Here is a 14,767-nt window from a genome sequence, read left to right as displayed (position 1 = left end):
ACATATGGTACACATTGTAGATGATCTCATTTGGGGAGATCAGACGACTTCAGATCCCTTTACAACTTTTCAAGAGCTTGAAAGGAAGCCAGATTCCAGGATAGGAAATTCTTATGTAGGCCATTTCCCAGTCCCACAGTTGAAAAAAACACCAAATCAATGTGACATCACTAACAAGGACTATACATCCCTTGCCATAAATTGAGGAAAAGGATGCCTAAATCCTGCCTGACCCGGCAATTGCTAAAGGGAGCTAATTGGCTGGGCTCCCCATCCTGGAAGTAATATGAAGCCCAGGTGAGTGATGTAAAGCTGTATCAGGAGTTCTTCCCACGGGCAATGACATAGCAACCAGAGAGGATTTGTTCATGTTTATGCAACACTGAGAGATTTATTGTATGCCCTATATAGCAAGTCTATGAAACCAAGTATAGTATGTTTCTACCTATATCTGGAAATATATCCCCAACCAATAAGTTAGCAGAAAAGCAGCTCTCTGCACAGATAGGTCTACTGCTGTGTAATATATTCTAGCAAAATGTTGAAAACAACCTTAATGTCCAAAGATATGAAAATTAAAAGTGAATTATAGTAAACCCCCCAAACAAATGCATGCATAACATTATGTAAAAAGCGTAGAATACAAAATGGCATGTACATATACTACAATTGCTCCTATGCACATGAACCAGTATTGGAAGGGAATATATTTGCAGGAACTGCTCAGAGCCTGAACACAGGGTGCACGAGTATTAGTTACTCTGAATGTAAATGAATGCACAAAACAAGACCTATGAACGCACTGTAGAATTATGGATTTTTTCCATGTTGTTGGTCTATGACTATGTGTATGTGAGTTAAATTAAAAAGAATGTTACACTAAGTGAGTTGAATAAAAGAAACTAAAAACTCACTTGGCCCAGTTGCTCCCACTGACAGGAGGTATATGACAGAAGTTCATTCATTGGAACATGGGACAATTCAATTACAAAAGTGCTAATAATAGTAGCATAATTACTTCCATTTATTGAACACTAATCTGTAGAAGACAACCTGCAAAATGTTTAATATATGTTGACTCATTTAATTCATTTAACCCTCCTAAAAGGCAGGTGGTATTTTTTTCATGCCCATTTTAGAGGTTAAAAAAGTGAGGTGTATTGGCCATGGGTCTTGAACCAGTGGTGGGAACGGGGGTTCAAATCCAGGGCTTCACCACCACGTGATCTCTGCTAATGGTGTTACGCAGTGTGTTTGGCTGTACCCAGTTCCTGCCCCATATCCTGAGAGGCAGTCCTCTGTTTTGACACTCTTCTTTCTAGGCTGGACACTGAGCTTTTCCTGGCATCTAATAGACAGTGATGGGTCACTCAGCTGGCCCGAGGTTCTGAAGCCCATTCCAGCATGAGGCACGGGAAGTTTAAATCACTCCAGTCCCACATTCCACCAATTCAACCCAGAGACCCATCTCAACCTTCAACTAATGGAAAAGGATGCTTCCCTTTCTTTGGATTTTATCAGGATGAGAATAAAAGAGTCCTCAAGAAGGAAAATTGTAGTGGAGGGGAAAATGATGGCGTTTCTGCTTTTATGTTCAGATTGTGGCCAACACAGAGTTAGAGAAATCACAAATGAGGCTCCGTGCGATACAAAATGTCAGGCCCTGCCAGGCGTCCGGTCCTGCTCACCTGCAGGGTAGGATTCGTGCCCCTGGACCCAGGGAGCCAACACCCCCTACTCAGTCAGATGCTCCAACCCTCTCCCAGATAGCCCCTCCAGACATCTCGCCATTGATGAAGACTAGCAGAGCCCTCCTCAAAGTCAAGCGCTGTGACTCCCACAGTGCCTGGGGCACTGCAGACACTGCAGAGGGTCCTGTGAGGGTAACAGGTGATGAGTCCACGAGGATGTCTCCACACACAGTCGCTCACACGTTCAGGTAACGAGGCCCCTTTACCACATGTTATGACGCATCTGCTCCTTCCCCCTGGATCACCTGTATCGCATGGGTTGCCAAGGCATTTGAAGAAGTTTGAACGAGCTCAGTCACTAAGGACGAGAACTGATAAAGAAACCAACTGAATTTAATTCGGGTCACTAAAGCCTTGATAATGGCATCGGCTCTTAAGCCCTTTACTACAATCTGCTTCGCCAGAATACGCTTCCCTAGTTAGTGGTTAGGTAAGGGCAATGTGAAAGGTGGGGGAGGGGCCAGAAGGACTAGCAAAGCTCACTCCATCACGTCACCCCATCATGACATGTTCTTTTGGTCACCGGCCAAACAAGTGTAGTTAACAGCTGCCTTTTTCAAGAGGCAAAAGGACCTGCCTTAAATGGGCAAATGCTGTGGCCAAGTTCAAGTGTAAATCATCACCCAGCACATCAAGAACCCACAACAAACAGGTTGGCAAATGAGGCTTCCAGGCTCCCTGTGGCCCCATGGAAACAGGTCAACTGCCTCACGCCACTTCTCCATGTGAATTTCCCATAGAAATCGCCTCAGATTCAACATGCCAAAAGCAAATTTGTGACTTTTCCTTTCCAGACTCTTCCTGTACCATCCATCCAGAAACCAGACCTTGGAGTCCTCCTTAACGTTTTCTCTCCCTCGCCTCCCATATATGTTCCTTCACCAAGTTCCATGGAGTCTACCAAGTCAATATTTGTCCAATCCCACTCCATCTCACCATGGTCCTCTCCATCACCTGCTCTGGTCCAAGTTGACAGCACCTCTCACCTGGACTCGTACGGTAGCCTCCGAACTTGTAGAGTCACCCCCAGGCACCCATTCTGCTCTTCCCTGACCCCAGTCCATTCTTTTCAAAATCCAAGTCTCATGGTTAATAAGATATACCCAACTCCCACTCAGGCTTAAAATTCTTGATGCAGTATTGGGGACGTACTGAAACTAAAAATTACTCCTTGTTTATGTGAAATTCAAATATCACTGGCCATCCGGTATTTTTTCAACTGGCGACCCTAGGTGTTATATCTAGACTCTCCACATAGCCTCCGTGGCTCCTGACACTTTGCCCCAGTGGAGTCACTGGGGCTGGCACTGCCCAGGTCTGCTTATCAGAAAATTCCTGAATATGGCTGGGCTTCCAGTAACCAGCCACCTGACCCTTCCCATGACCTTCTTAAATCAGAATTCGCTCAGAGACATGCTTGCTTACATAAAAGAAAGGCTCCCATTTCAAGGGTAAACTTTTTTTGTTCCTTAACAATGGATGCTTAGTCCTGAATGTTTGCCTTTAACTCGACTGCCCTCTGGTGGAAGCAGCTATGAATTGTGCCTCAAGCTGGCACCTGCAAGAAGTTCTTTGATGACTGTAGGCCTACTGTATGCAAGGCTCTGTGCTCTATGCTGTGGGGAACAGAGATGAACTGAGGTTTTGTGGGATGGTAAAAGGAGACAGACAGCTCTGGGACCCACCAACTGTGATTCCTAGGCTAGGGTCCTTAACTTCTGTGCTTCAGATTCCCCATTGTGTGCCAGAGACCATCAGTTCCAATTATTTTTGTAAATATTGAAGTAAATGAAAGGATCTCAAATTCCCTGTATATAGTGAACATCCAGTTGAACTTGAACTGAGCACACGTTGGTTTGTATCAATGAGCATCAGTAAATCAGGCTGTTTGCAGATTCCTATGTGCACACGGGCAGGCCTTGTGGGGCGGGGGGGGAATGTAACCTACATTTGCTGAATGTAACCTACATTTGCTGAAGCTGGTGATCTTCCTCACAGATGCATAATAATTTACAATTTTCGCAGTGGTTTCACAGACAAGGGCTCAGCATATCTTCACCGTGACCTAATGAGCCAGTGTTGTCCTTACAGATGGGGACACTGAGGCTCAGAGAAGTAAGTGACCAGGTCACTTTGCCAGCAGTGACAGAGTCAGAATGAGGGTCACAGGGCAAATGCTATGGGGCCAGGCGGGTAATGCAAACAGATGGAGCAGAGGTATATGGCAGCAGGACACGGAGAGACCCAGAGCAGCGGCGGGGGGCAGCGCTCAGTCCAAAGAGAACCAGCTTCTTGGTGCCATGCGACAATGCATGTAGCCCTCACCCTTGTTCTTCAGAATCAGGAATTCAGAATTTTGTGTGTTATGTAGAACATATAAAATTGCTGATGTTCAACTATTTTTACCTACACAAACGGAAATTTCACAGGATTCTACTTAAAATCCCCCAGTTTTTAAAACACTATGCAGCTCAAAAGAGACTTATCTCTGGGACAGTTCTTGGTCACAGGCTTTTATCTGTGACCTCTCCCGGCACATCCCTCTCTCTCATAGGGAAAGAAACTTGTTGTTTTGAAAGCCAGCCACATAAAGGCTCAGGTTCTCCAAGAGAATTCCTATCAGTATTCACAGACTAATATTCTTATTTATTTTCACTCAGAATGTTTCAATTATATCTGAAGTCTGTGCGAGCCCTTTACAGTAATAGAGTAGCCATCTTGAATAACCAGAAGCTATCCGGTTATTTGGGCCAAGATCTATGATGCACCTCCCTTTTCATATTTGTTATTTAAATCTTTAAACTCATTGATAAGTGCAAACATACATGCAATTTATAAAAACGGTCCATGTTTTTTACGGAGCCATCATTTTTCCTTTTCCGCTGGTTCCCTTCTCCACAGCAACCTGACCCTCAAGGCGGCTGTGATAACCACACAGTATGTGCTCATTCATGTTTTTCTCTGCACCCACCTAATCCTATATGGACACAAGCACGATCACATAATATGAACGTAATATAGAATCATATATGCACATGAAGGGACCTGTCTGATGTTTGTTTTCTAAAAATTAAATCCTCTTACATGATCTGTACCTTGTGTATCGTATTATCTTAATGGGCTGCAGAATCCTCTCCGAATCAACTGGAATTGTTGATTTGCATTTTTTTAAAAGGCTGCAGAAATATTTATGGCAGGTACACATTTATCCAGCCATCCACCTTGGGTTGTCAGCCACTTTGTTCCCAGTTTTTGGCTACAATAAACAACAATGCAGTAGACATCCCAGAACGTACATCTTCACATTGTGGTGTTTTCATCTCCACGGGCTGGCCGGACCAGAAGGTTCGCCTGTTTTTAATCTGAATGGCTATTGCCAGCCCGCTCTGTGGGGAATGCTGTAGCCCTTCAGTCCGTCACAGCAAAGGAGCGTGAGGCCTCTGTCCGTTCCCACGGGCTGCGTGTCTCACACACACACACGCGCGTGAGCACGCGCGCGTCCCAGCATACAGTCCCAAAGCGAGCGGGAGCTTTGGCAGGAGATGGGAAGGGATGGCCCGTGACGAGCACGCTCAGGGGCCCAGCAGCCCTTACCTGTTGTAGCTGTGGACCAAGTCGAAGATCATCATGTCCGTGGTGTTGACGAACTTGCACTGCACAGACATGAAGGCTCCGTCTGGAGAACACTGGGGCGGGGACTTGTCCCCCACCCCATGGAGGAGACGGCGATTTCTTATCTCACAGCTCCCTGGACCTAAACATTTCCAAGAAAACAATTTTTAATTCTCCCATACAAGGAGGTGTGTATGCTTCTGCAGTGGAGGTGCATGGGTTCATACTACACTCGTGACAGCATCCCAAACAGGGACTAAGGCCTGGGACAGGAGATGCTCCTTGAAATCCTACTTACTCTTCTAATGATCAGCCGGTGAATGTTGCTGTCCACCACATGGAACTATCAGAAGGAATAAAACCTTCCTAAAATCCCTTCCTTCTCTGTGTCGAGGGCCAGGTCCTCTGCCTTTTCTCGGGGAGCCCTGACCCCGTTTTGGTTCCGATATGGGAGGCCGCCCACAGCCTCCACCTCCTCATGGGGTGCTGGTGCCGCTGGGACTTACATCGTGTCGGCCTCCCTCGCTGGCGGGTCCCGTACACCTCCATCCCTTCCATGTCCACACACCAGCACTGCTCCCGTCGCAGGTCGCACTGCACGGGCTCGTAATCCCCCGAATCCTGACACTGAGGGAGGTAGGATGTGGCCGTGCTGTTGATGTAGCTGCTCAGTAAGATCTGCTGCTTCTGCAGCTGGCAGAACGACAGACCTGTGGCAACAAAGAGTGGCGTCAGAGCAGGACAGCAGGGACGACGTAGGGGTCGTAACCCAGGAGGACCCTTCTCCCTCCCCAGAGGTGGGAAGGCAGGGCAGTCCTCCCCACAGCCCATGGGTGCTTGATGAGCTGGCAACAGCCTCAGGACCAGCGTTCCAACTGCCCAACTCTGTATCCCAGGATTTCTCCTGACATCCTGCGGACCGAGCTTGGAAGGGCAGATTTCATCGTGTCCCATGGGCCCCCGGGACACCCCACAGCCCTGCCACTGCAGAGGTGCAGTGTGAATGGAGTACAGGCTGGCTGTTGACAGCTTGTCTGAATTCAACTTTCCCCGCACACTTGCTGTGTGACCTTGAGGAAGTCTGTCACCTCTCTGTGCCCCACTCATGTTATCTACAGAATTAAAATACAACTGCCTTCTTCAGGTGCATGAGGACTAGTGACGTTAGTGATTACTGCTCCTACTGAATACCTACTGTGGGCCGGGTGTCTTATGTGCATTTTAAATCCTCTCAACCATCACAGTTGATCCTATAGCAGATACTATATTCTTGTTACAGACAAGGAACAAGAACTCAGTGAGAGCATGGGACCCAGCAGCATGCTGGCCCCCAAAACCAGTGCCCAAAACAGAGCTTTGCTCCATTAAAGGATACGTGGTTCCAAGCTCAGTTTCACAATTTTAAGATGACCAGTGTAAACTGACCTTTGTTTTAGGCTGAACTGTGACATGCTTTAAATGGGGACTGGGCTTTCTCTGACTACTCATCGTAACAACCATTTTAACAGGAAAGTTTTCACCTCAGTCTCAAATTTTAGAAACACCCCAGGTGAAAGAACACTTCCTGTGCACGTGGCTGCTTTCTGGTTTCAGAGACCTTTGATGTCTGCTCCCTGTTGCTTCCTTCTTAGCACCAGGCACCGAGCCTGGCACATGGGGGAATTCAGAGGCGATAGCTAAACAAATGACTTGTCAAGTTGATTTTCACAGCAGTCCTGTAGGAGATAGGGTCGAATTCAAAGGGGAAGATCTAGCAGCCCATGGGGAGACTCACCCTTGACACACCCAAGCCTAGTGCTCTACCCAGGATGTGAGTTGTCCCCAGCGGGTCCCCCCGCCAACTTACAGGATGCAGGCCGCCCAGGCTGCCGGCTGCCGGGCACTTCCCTGCCGTCGGCGTCCACACACCAGCAGGAGCCTCCATCCTTCCCGCACTGGACAGTCCTGGGGGCAGGAGACACAGTCAGGTAGGTATCTTTCTTCTTCCTTTCCATCCCTCCAAGCTTTAATTCATTTAAACTGGGAAGAGATTGGTGTGGAGCAGGGCAGGTGACTACAGAAAGGGAAAGCGCTGACACCTGTGACAGCCCCGCACATTCATTCTCCACCAGGCCAGTCTGCCAGCCCTGTAGCAAAGGCCACCCTGGTGTCCACGCTCCTGCCCCATGGAGGCTGCAGAGGGTAAAGGTGCCCCTTACGTGGACCAGAAGTGGGCAGACAGTGGCCTGGGTTATGGTTACTCAGGAAGCGCTCCATGGGTCTCCAAGGGGAAGTGATGGCTAAACTGAGGCGGAGGGGCGGACAGGGTTATACCAGGGGCCTAAGAAGGTAAAAGGTGTTCCAGGTAAAGAGAACTTCGTATGCAAAACCTTCTGAGGAGGAGCAGGGCTGGCTTGAACCTGCACGTGGCCAGGAAAGAGACACGAGAACAGCTAGATACTGATTAAATAAGGCGGCAAAGGTGAACCATCCTCCTAACCCCTCTGCTCCAGAATTCCCAGAGCTCCAAGCAGGGACTGGCCTTTGCACTGGCCTTCGCTCTCGAGAGTAGGTAAGCGCTTCGTTAGGCACACAAAGCAAGCTTGTGAATAAAATGGAGCTGGGGTGGGGGGTGACGGATGTCTCAGGGATGTTTCCCAGAACACAGCCCTAGAGACGGAGTTCCCCTTGTTCAAACGTGGCTGGAACAGCGTGGGGAAAGTGAAACACATGCAAAGGGTTCCTGTGTGTTATCACTCCACTCTCCCGGGAGAGAGTCCCGGGCCCCAAGTTCTTGTGAGGGCAGCCAAAAACCCCTTTCAGAGAAGAGCCCAGTGGGGAGACAGCGTCATGCAGCCCAGAGGGCCGAACTCAGCACAGCTTGGAGGCAGCCACTGACCTGAGTTCAGAGGCCCCTGCTTCCCTCCACCTCTGACTCATCAAGAGGATGCAGGGAGGAGAAGAGGCACCAAAGCATCCGTCATGTGATCTCCCCACCCCGGCGCCCCTTATTAAAGTAAAGCTTTGGCAGGAAAGGAGGGGGCATCCTTGGTTCTGGCTGGAATGGAGCATGGGTTGGGGCACTCTGGGTCAGATGACTCAGTGTTGATTAGTCTGAGGATCTGAGTGGCAGGCACCCTCCAGGTGACAGTAGCCACATCTCACGTTCAAGGAGGAGAGTAAAGGGAGGGTGGGAAGGGTGGACGGGGGACAGGAATGAGATGTGCTTTAAGGCCTCCAAGGCCCCTGAGTCCACATGGCTGGAGTAGCCTTACTGGAAGCTGCCATCCTCAGCGCACTGGGGAACGTAGTCTGCTCCCTTCAGAAAGGCCGCCTCCCTCTGCTGCTCACACGGACGGAGAGGCTGGGCGTCCACCTGGTACTCTGCACAAAGGAAGTGATTCATCAGAGAGGAGTTGCTGGTCTGGATTCCAGTAAGAGAGACGGGCTCCCTAAAGGCACAGATGCTCTTCCGGGTTTTATTTCCAGCACCATCATCAAGTATGTTCTAACTTGCAATTTTGCAGCTACTCACACTTTTTCCAACTATGACATTGGCTCCCGTAATCCCCTGGGAGGCATTATCTCCACCTTACCCATGTGGCCCTAAGACTTGGGCAGGGAATGTCCTCTGTTCAAGATCATACAGCTGGCAGGAGAAGGATTCAAAGTGAACCCTTGGACTGCACGTTCCCCCAGCGAGCAGCTGGGTCAGGTCAGAACACCATAAAGGAGATGCTCTTGAATTTACCAAGGCACTCCCTGCGGACAGAGCACCTTCCTGGTCCCGCATGGGAATACAAAATAACTCCCATGTGTCTTATTTTCCATGGAGAATGTGTGTAACATGCAGGAGCTTATGCAGAAATCAGTCACAACTGCTTACTTTCCCAGCGAGGAAGCAAGCTGAGACTTATCCGAAGTCACAGGCTAAGTGGCTGAGCCGCAGCTGGAACGTAGGTCTATCTCATGCCCCCAGTAGATTTGTGTTTTTCACCACCTGCTATTTCTCAAATATCCCACACGGATAACCTAGTACTTGAGATCTCTAAGAGAATAAAAAAAACAACAGCAATGCCAAAATTTGCCAACAGGGTGGGGTGGGGGAGAGCTAGAGTCCGACGAGGAATATCTGGTTTCCCATCTCCTCTCCACAAATCACTGACTCCGTGACCTCAGACCATCCAGTTTCCCTCTCAAGACCCTTTGTCTCTTCATCTGAAAAGGGAAGAGCAAGTAACTGAACTAGGGACACTGTGAGGATTAAATGAGATCACAGAGGTTCCAAGGCCCTGGGGCAAATCCTGGCTAACAAGGGGCTGGCCTGAGAGCTCCCTCCTGACCCAACGCTCCATGGCCTCAGGCTCGGAACTCACCAAAGCTGTTGGCTGACACCAAGCAGGCTGAGCCCAGCAAACTGAAGACCGCCAGGGCCAGGGCCATTTTCCTGGGCCCTTCCAGGCACGAAGAGGTAGAAGCCGCTGCCTCCTTGGGCTCTGGCCAGGGAGCCTTTATAGAGCTGACGGGGGTGCCCCCAGCCCACCCGCCACTGGCGCTCAGTGAAGCAGCGCCGCCCTGTTTTCTCTGCTGGCCACGAGGAGGTCCTCCACCTGCGTCTGCTCCCTCTGAGGACACTCATGTGGCCAGTGGGCGATGAGAATCTTGTGCAGCTGTCGGGGAGGAGAACTGGGGGGCATGGCTTCAAAATTCATCTTCAGGGGTAAAGGCCAAAGCTCTGCGGCTTTCTGGGCAACGGGCTCAGGCCCACCATGAAGGAAAGGCAACCCCGCCTCCCTTCCCCCTCCTTCCTTCCTCCTTCCTTCCTCTCTCCCTCCCTCCCTTCCTTCTTTCCTTCCAACAATGTTTCTTTAGAGCCCAAAAGTGTAGCAGACAGTATTCTAGGCAATGAGGATATGGCAGAGGACAAAAAAGGCAGAACCATTAATACAGACTGTACGAATTTTAGTGAGAGAAGCCAGACACACGCACACACACATTCATATTCATATTTATCCTCCTCTCCCTTCTGTCCCAGGACTTTGGACGTCGCCAACCAAAAAAGAGCAGGAACTGTGTCTTGCACATGAAGCCTGCACATCAGTGTGTTTTCTCCGTTTGCTTCTCCACCGGAAGGGGTAGGGGATGGAGGCTCCCTCCACAGGTGCTCAGAAGGAAGCGTGGGCAGGTCTTGAAGAGCACTTGGCCGTGGGGTCAGGGAGATAACTAACAACGAGACTTAGATTTCAGGCAAAGGTGATTTGAGGAGGTGTGTTCGCATTTACTGGAAAATTAGAACTCCCCCCGTGTGGCCCCTTGCTATCCCCATTACACGGGGTAGTTCTACACATGCTATGGAGACCCTATAACAATATAATAAGCGTAGCCTTCTGCAGCCCCTGCCATCTCTCCAGGTCCAGGTGTTCTAAAGCAGACGAGTTTTCTAAAACATTGAAATCACGGTTAGAGGTCTACCAGAAACCCCACTCACCATGCTTCCTACCACCCCCAACACGCATGCACGGACCTTGCACAGGTCAGCCTGTGTGCTGAGTCATTCTCGCTGGTCTGGCCTCTGGCAAGCAACAGAGTGGAGTCAATGAGGGTGAAAGCGTGCAGCCAGTGAGCCAGAGCCACATGGGCTTCCTTCAGAGTCAGCATGACGCATACCTGGAAGGAGAGGTGCTTCTCTCCACCCAAGCGATGGAGCGGTAAGCTTGGAGAGAACCACACCAAGACGCTGCCTCCTCACCATGAAAACCCGTTTCTCATGATGACTCAGCTCCTTGTCACTGCTCTCACCTGATTCCCCCTGAGCTGGGAGGACGTACAAGCTTTTGTGGTAACTCTGAGTGGCAGTGCCCTGGTCTGGTCTCCCCTAGTCTGCTCCTGGCTCAGGCCTCCATCACTCTGGCAGGCTCTTCACCACTGGTCCTGTCACCTCTCTCTCCCTCCCTCCTCGATCCTAATTCAATCACTTAGTCTTCTCCTTCATCTCCTTCATTCTTGAAGACTAGGGTGCTAGGTATAATAAGCACCTACTGGGGATTTGGGGGAAATGGAGAATAATTGGAATCCAGAGGAGGAAATTGCTTCAAAACAAACATCAGATGCCACTCTTTCTGGCCCACCACAGAGAACTACTTACCAGCCATCTCTCCTAGAGCTCCGCTTGATGCCATGCTGCTGGGTCCCCTGCCACTGCCTTGGACAGCTACTCTCATCTCCCACATAACCAGTGACTCAAAGCCACATTCCTCTTTCTCCTTGGTTGCCAGAGCAATAATCAAAATTCCTGGAACTAGACTTCTGCTTCCAGAAGATGGAATAGACACATTTTTTCCCTATTGCTCCTGCTAAGTACATCTAAAACCCCTGGATATTATATGTAACACAAACAGAAGAAGACACTAAAAGATGGATAGAAGAAGACAGCCATCAAGCAACCTCAGGACCAGAGGAACAATATGGTAGCAAGTTCCCTGAATGTTATTTTGCCTCATGTATCTCAGACTGGGTGTTAGAGAAGACAGCAACCAGAAATGCCAATAAGCACAGACCCCCAAAAAAGCCCCGAGAAAAGCTTTTCGAGCCAAAGGTCCAGGAAAGGGGAGCCTGGCAAGACAGAAAACTTTTAGACAATAATTGCTCTATTCCAGCAACCCTCACAGGAAAACACTGTGGCTCCACCCCAACCCATGCCAGCAAAAGCCAGCGGGGGAGACTTGGGAATTCCACCCTTGCCAAGTTAAGGAGGCTCTCCAAGCCCCCACCAGGGTGGTGACTGAAAGGCCATGTGAGAAGCCAGAATTTTTACCCCAGTTGGGCTGGAATGAGCCCCCTCTCTCTGTGGGGTCAGTAGAGACCACATGGGCAGCCTGAACTTCCACCCACTCCCAGCCAGCAACAGTAAGGATGCCAAACCTCCCAGCTAGGGTTGCATCAGCATTGACCGACAGGGGAGCCTAAACTCCCACACCCAACCAACTGATATCTGTCAGGGGGCAATGGAGATGGAGCAAGAATTTGGACATCTATCCTTACGAACAGCAATGAGGTGGTGTCCCTTTTCTCCCACCTCAGTGATATCAAGAGTTCTACTAAAACAGAAGATTTAATAAGATCTAGATTTTCTTAACACACACCCGAACTGTCCAGGTTTTAACCAAAAATCACTCATCCTACCAAGAATCAGGAAAATATCAACTAGAATGAGAAATGACAGTCAGCAAATGCCAATACCAAGATGATACAGATATTAAAATTATTTTAAAAGAATTTTAAAGCAGTCATCATAAAAATGCTTCAACGAACAATGATGAACATACTCAAAACAAGTGAAACTATAGACAGTTTCAGTAAAGGCATAGTCACGAACAAAGAAACAGAAGATGTAAAAAAGAACCATATGGAAATTTTAGAGCTAAAAAATAAAATAACCAAAATTTAAAAACTTTATATACGGGTTAAACAATAAAGTAGAAGGAACAGAGCAAAGAATTCATGAACTTGAAGACAGAACAATAAAAATGACCCAACCTGAACAACTAGACAGAAATGTATCAAGGACACAGAAGAACTCAACAGCACCATCAACCAGAGGATCTAATCAACATTCACAGAACACTCCACCCCACGAGAGCAGAATACACATTCTTCGCAACACCCGTGGGGCATATACTAAGATCATATCCTGGGTCATAAAACAAATCTCAACAAATATGAAAGATTTGATGTCATACTCTGACTACAATGGAAATGAACTAGAAATCAATGCCAGAAAGACAACAGTTCTTTGAACAAAATTTTCAAACAACTAAACATCAGACTTGTAAATAATCCATGGGTCAAAGAAGAAGTCTCAAGGGAAATTTAAAAATATATTGAAGTGAATGAAAATGTAAACACAACATATCAAAATTTGTGGGACACAGTTAAAGCAGTACTGAGAGGGAAATTTATAGCACAATGTTTACATCAGAAAAAAAGGAAAGTTACCTGCCAAACTGGTAACTAACAACATCCATGGAAAAGTAAGGGGTGGAATAAGAGACCAAGAGCACTTAGGGGAAAATCCCTTCTCATGGACTGAAAACCAAGAACAAGGCAGGGCATTTACCTTCTAACAATTCTCTAACATACTCCTCCATCCATAAATCCAATAGTCTTAACCATTAAAAGCAGAATGGTTAAGTCTTGGAGAGGAAAAGATCATCCATCAGAGTAGTCCTACTCCCACCTCAATGAGATCCTACCAAGAGTACCAATGGCATGGCCATCAAGCTACTTGATCTCTCCATGCCCCAATTTTTCCATCTACGAAGTTGTAATGTTATTAGTGCCCAAACTCATAGGATGATGTGATTACTAAATACATAAATATAAGATGCACAGTGCAGGGCCTGGCACACAATAAGCACTCAATGTTCTTTTTCTTGTAAAACTGAGAAATTTCCAGTGGTGGGAGCACCAGACATCAGTCAACATACTTAAAATCTCAACTTCTATCTCCTCTTTAAGCCCAATGTGCTGCACTGAAGGCAGGTGTTTATCTGGCAATACCTCATCCACTAGCTTGGGTGGGCAGTCATTCACAGCCTTGTCCCACGCTGACTGCCGTCCTGGAATTTTGCCACCCTCTTAAACCTTAGCCTTGGCAATGTTTCCTCCTCATCACCATTTTTTTCAGCTGTAGAATCATTCTCAGTTCATTGAAGCTTTTGAAGTCCATGGCACCATGGAACTGGTGGGACCATGTCAACTGAAAGAAAAATGCCCAATGTAAGAGTTGTGAGTTTTTTTTATTCAGGAATCTTGCTGAGGACTGTAGCCTGGGAGATGGCCTTTTAGTAGTTCTGAAGATGTAGGGGAGAAACCAGCTTCTAAATGCTTTTTGCCTAGGGAATACATGTAGGCAGGCATACATCTTGATAAAAGACTACTGCTAGTCACAAAGAACAGATACCTTGAGTTAATAATTTAGTGCTTTTCTATGTACGGGAAGATGCAAGAATCTGGGTTCATTAAAATTCTTCCTGAGATATACATCTAACTACCTTATCTAAGGGGCCTGTTTTCCCAAAGCACAGAGTGCCTCATTCTGTTCTTCATCCTGAGTTCCTCGCAGGGTGCATAGTGAGTCATTGACTGCAGTGCCTGACAACTTAATCCTCGTAGAACTGGGTGATGAGCAACACTCTTTGTTCTTCTTTGTTTGCAGCCAGAAGCCTGATGCTCCTGAATCACTGCTCCTCCTCACTTTCAACTCTTCAGGTCTTGAGCAGTATGTGTTTTGCTGTATTATTTTCTGCAACAGAGGAATATGATGCTGACATTTTAATTTCCATGGTGGCTCTCCTTTTGCTTTCAGGAAAGCTCAGCCTATTTTCTAACGCTTTAAGTAGCTTCTTAAGTCACGCACTTCGCTT

General features: G+C 47.8%; 1 protein-coding gene across 1 annotated transcript in view; it reads right to left on the bottom strand.

Annotated features, from left to right (window-relative positions):
• The window catches only part of TG (thyroglobulin), a 241,822-nt gene extending 232,037 nt beyond the window's left edge, over window positions 1-9,785 (bottom strand). The window contains exons 1-5 of the mRNA XM_030875854.2: window positions 9,719-9,785; window positions 8,618-8,726; window positions 7,210-7,307; window positions 5,870-6,073; window positions 5,346-5,505 (exon numbers count right to left, since the gene is read on the bottom strand). Coding sequence (XP_030731714.2) covers window positions 5,346-5,505; window positions 5,870-6,073; window positions 7,210-7,307; window positions 8,618-8,726; window positions 9,719-9,785 — 638 coding nt within the window. The remainder of the gene's footprint in view (window positions 1-5,345; window positions 5,506-5,869; window positions 6,074-7,209; window positions 7,308-8,617; window positions 8,727-9,718) is intronic.
• Between the last annotated feature and the right edge of the window lie 4,982 nt (window positions 9,786-14,767).

Source organism: Globicephala melas, chromosome 17 (assembly GCF_963455315.2).
Source record: "Globicephala melas chromosome 17, mGloMel1.2, whole genome shotgun sequence".
Classification (NCBI taxonomy): Eukaryota; Metazoa; Chordata; class Mammalia; order Artiodactyla; family Delphinidae; genus Globicephala; species Globicephala melas.
Note: the sequence above shows the minus strand (reverse complement) of the source record. Positions and strands in the feature narration are given on the sequence as shown.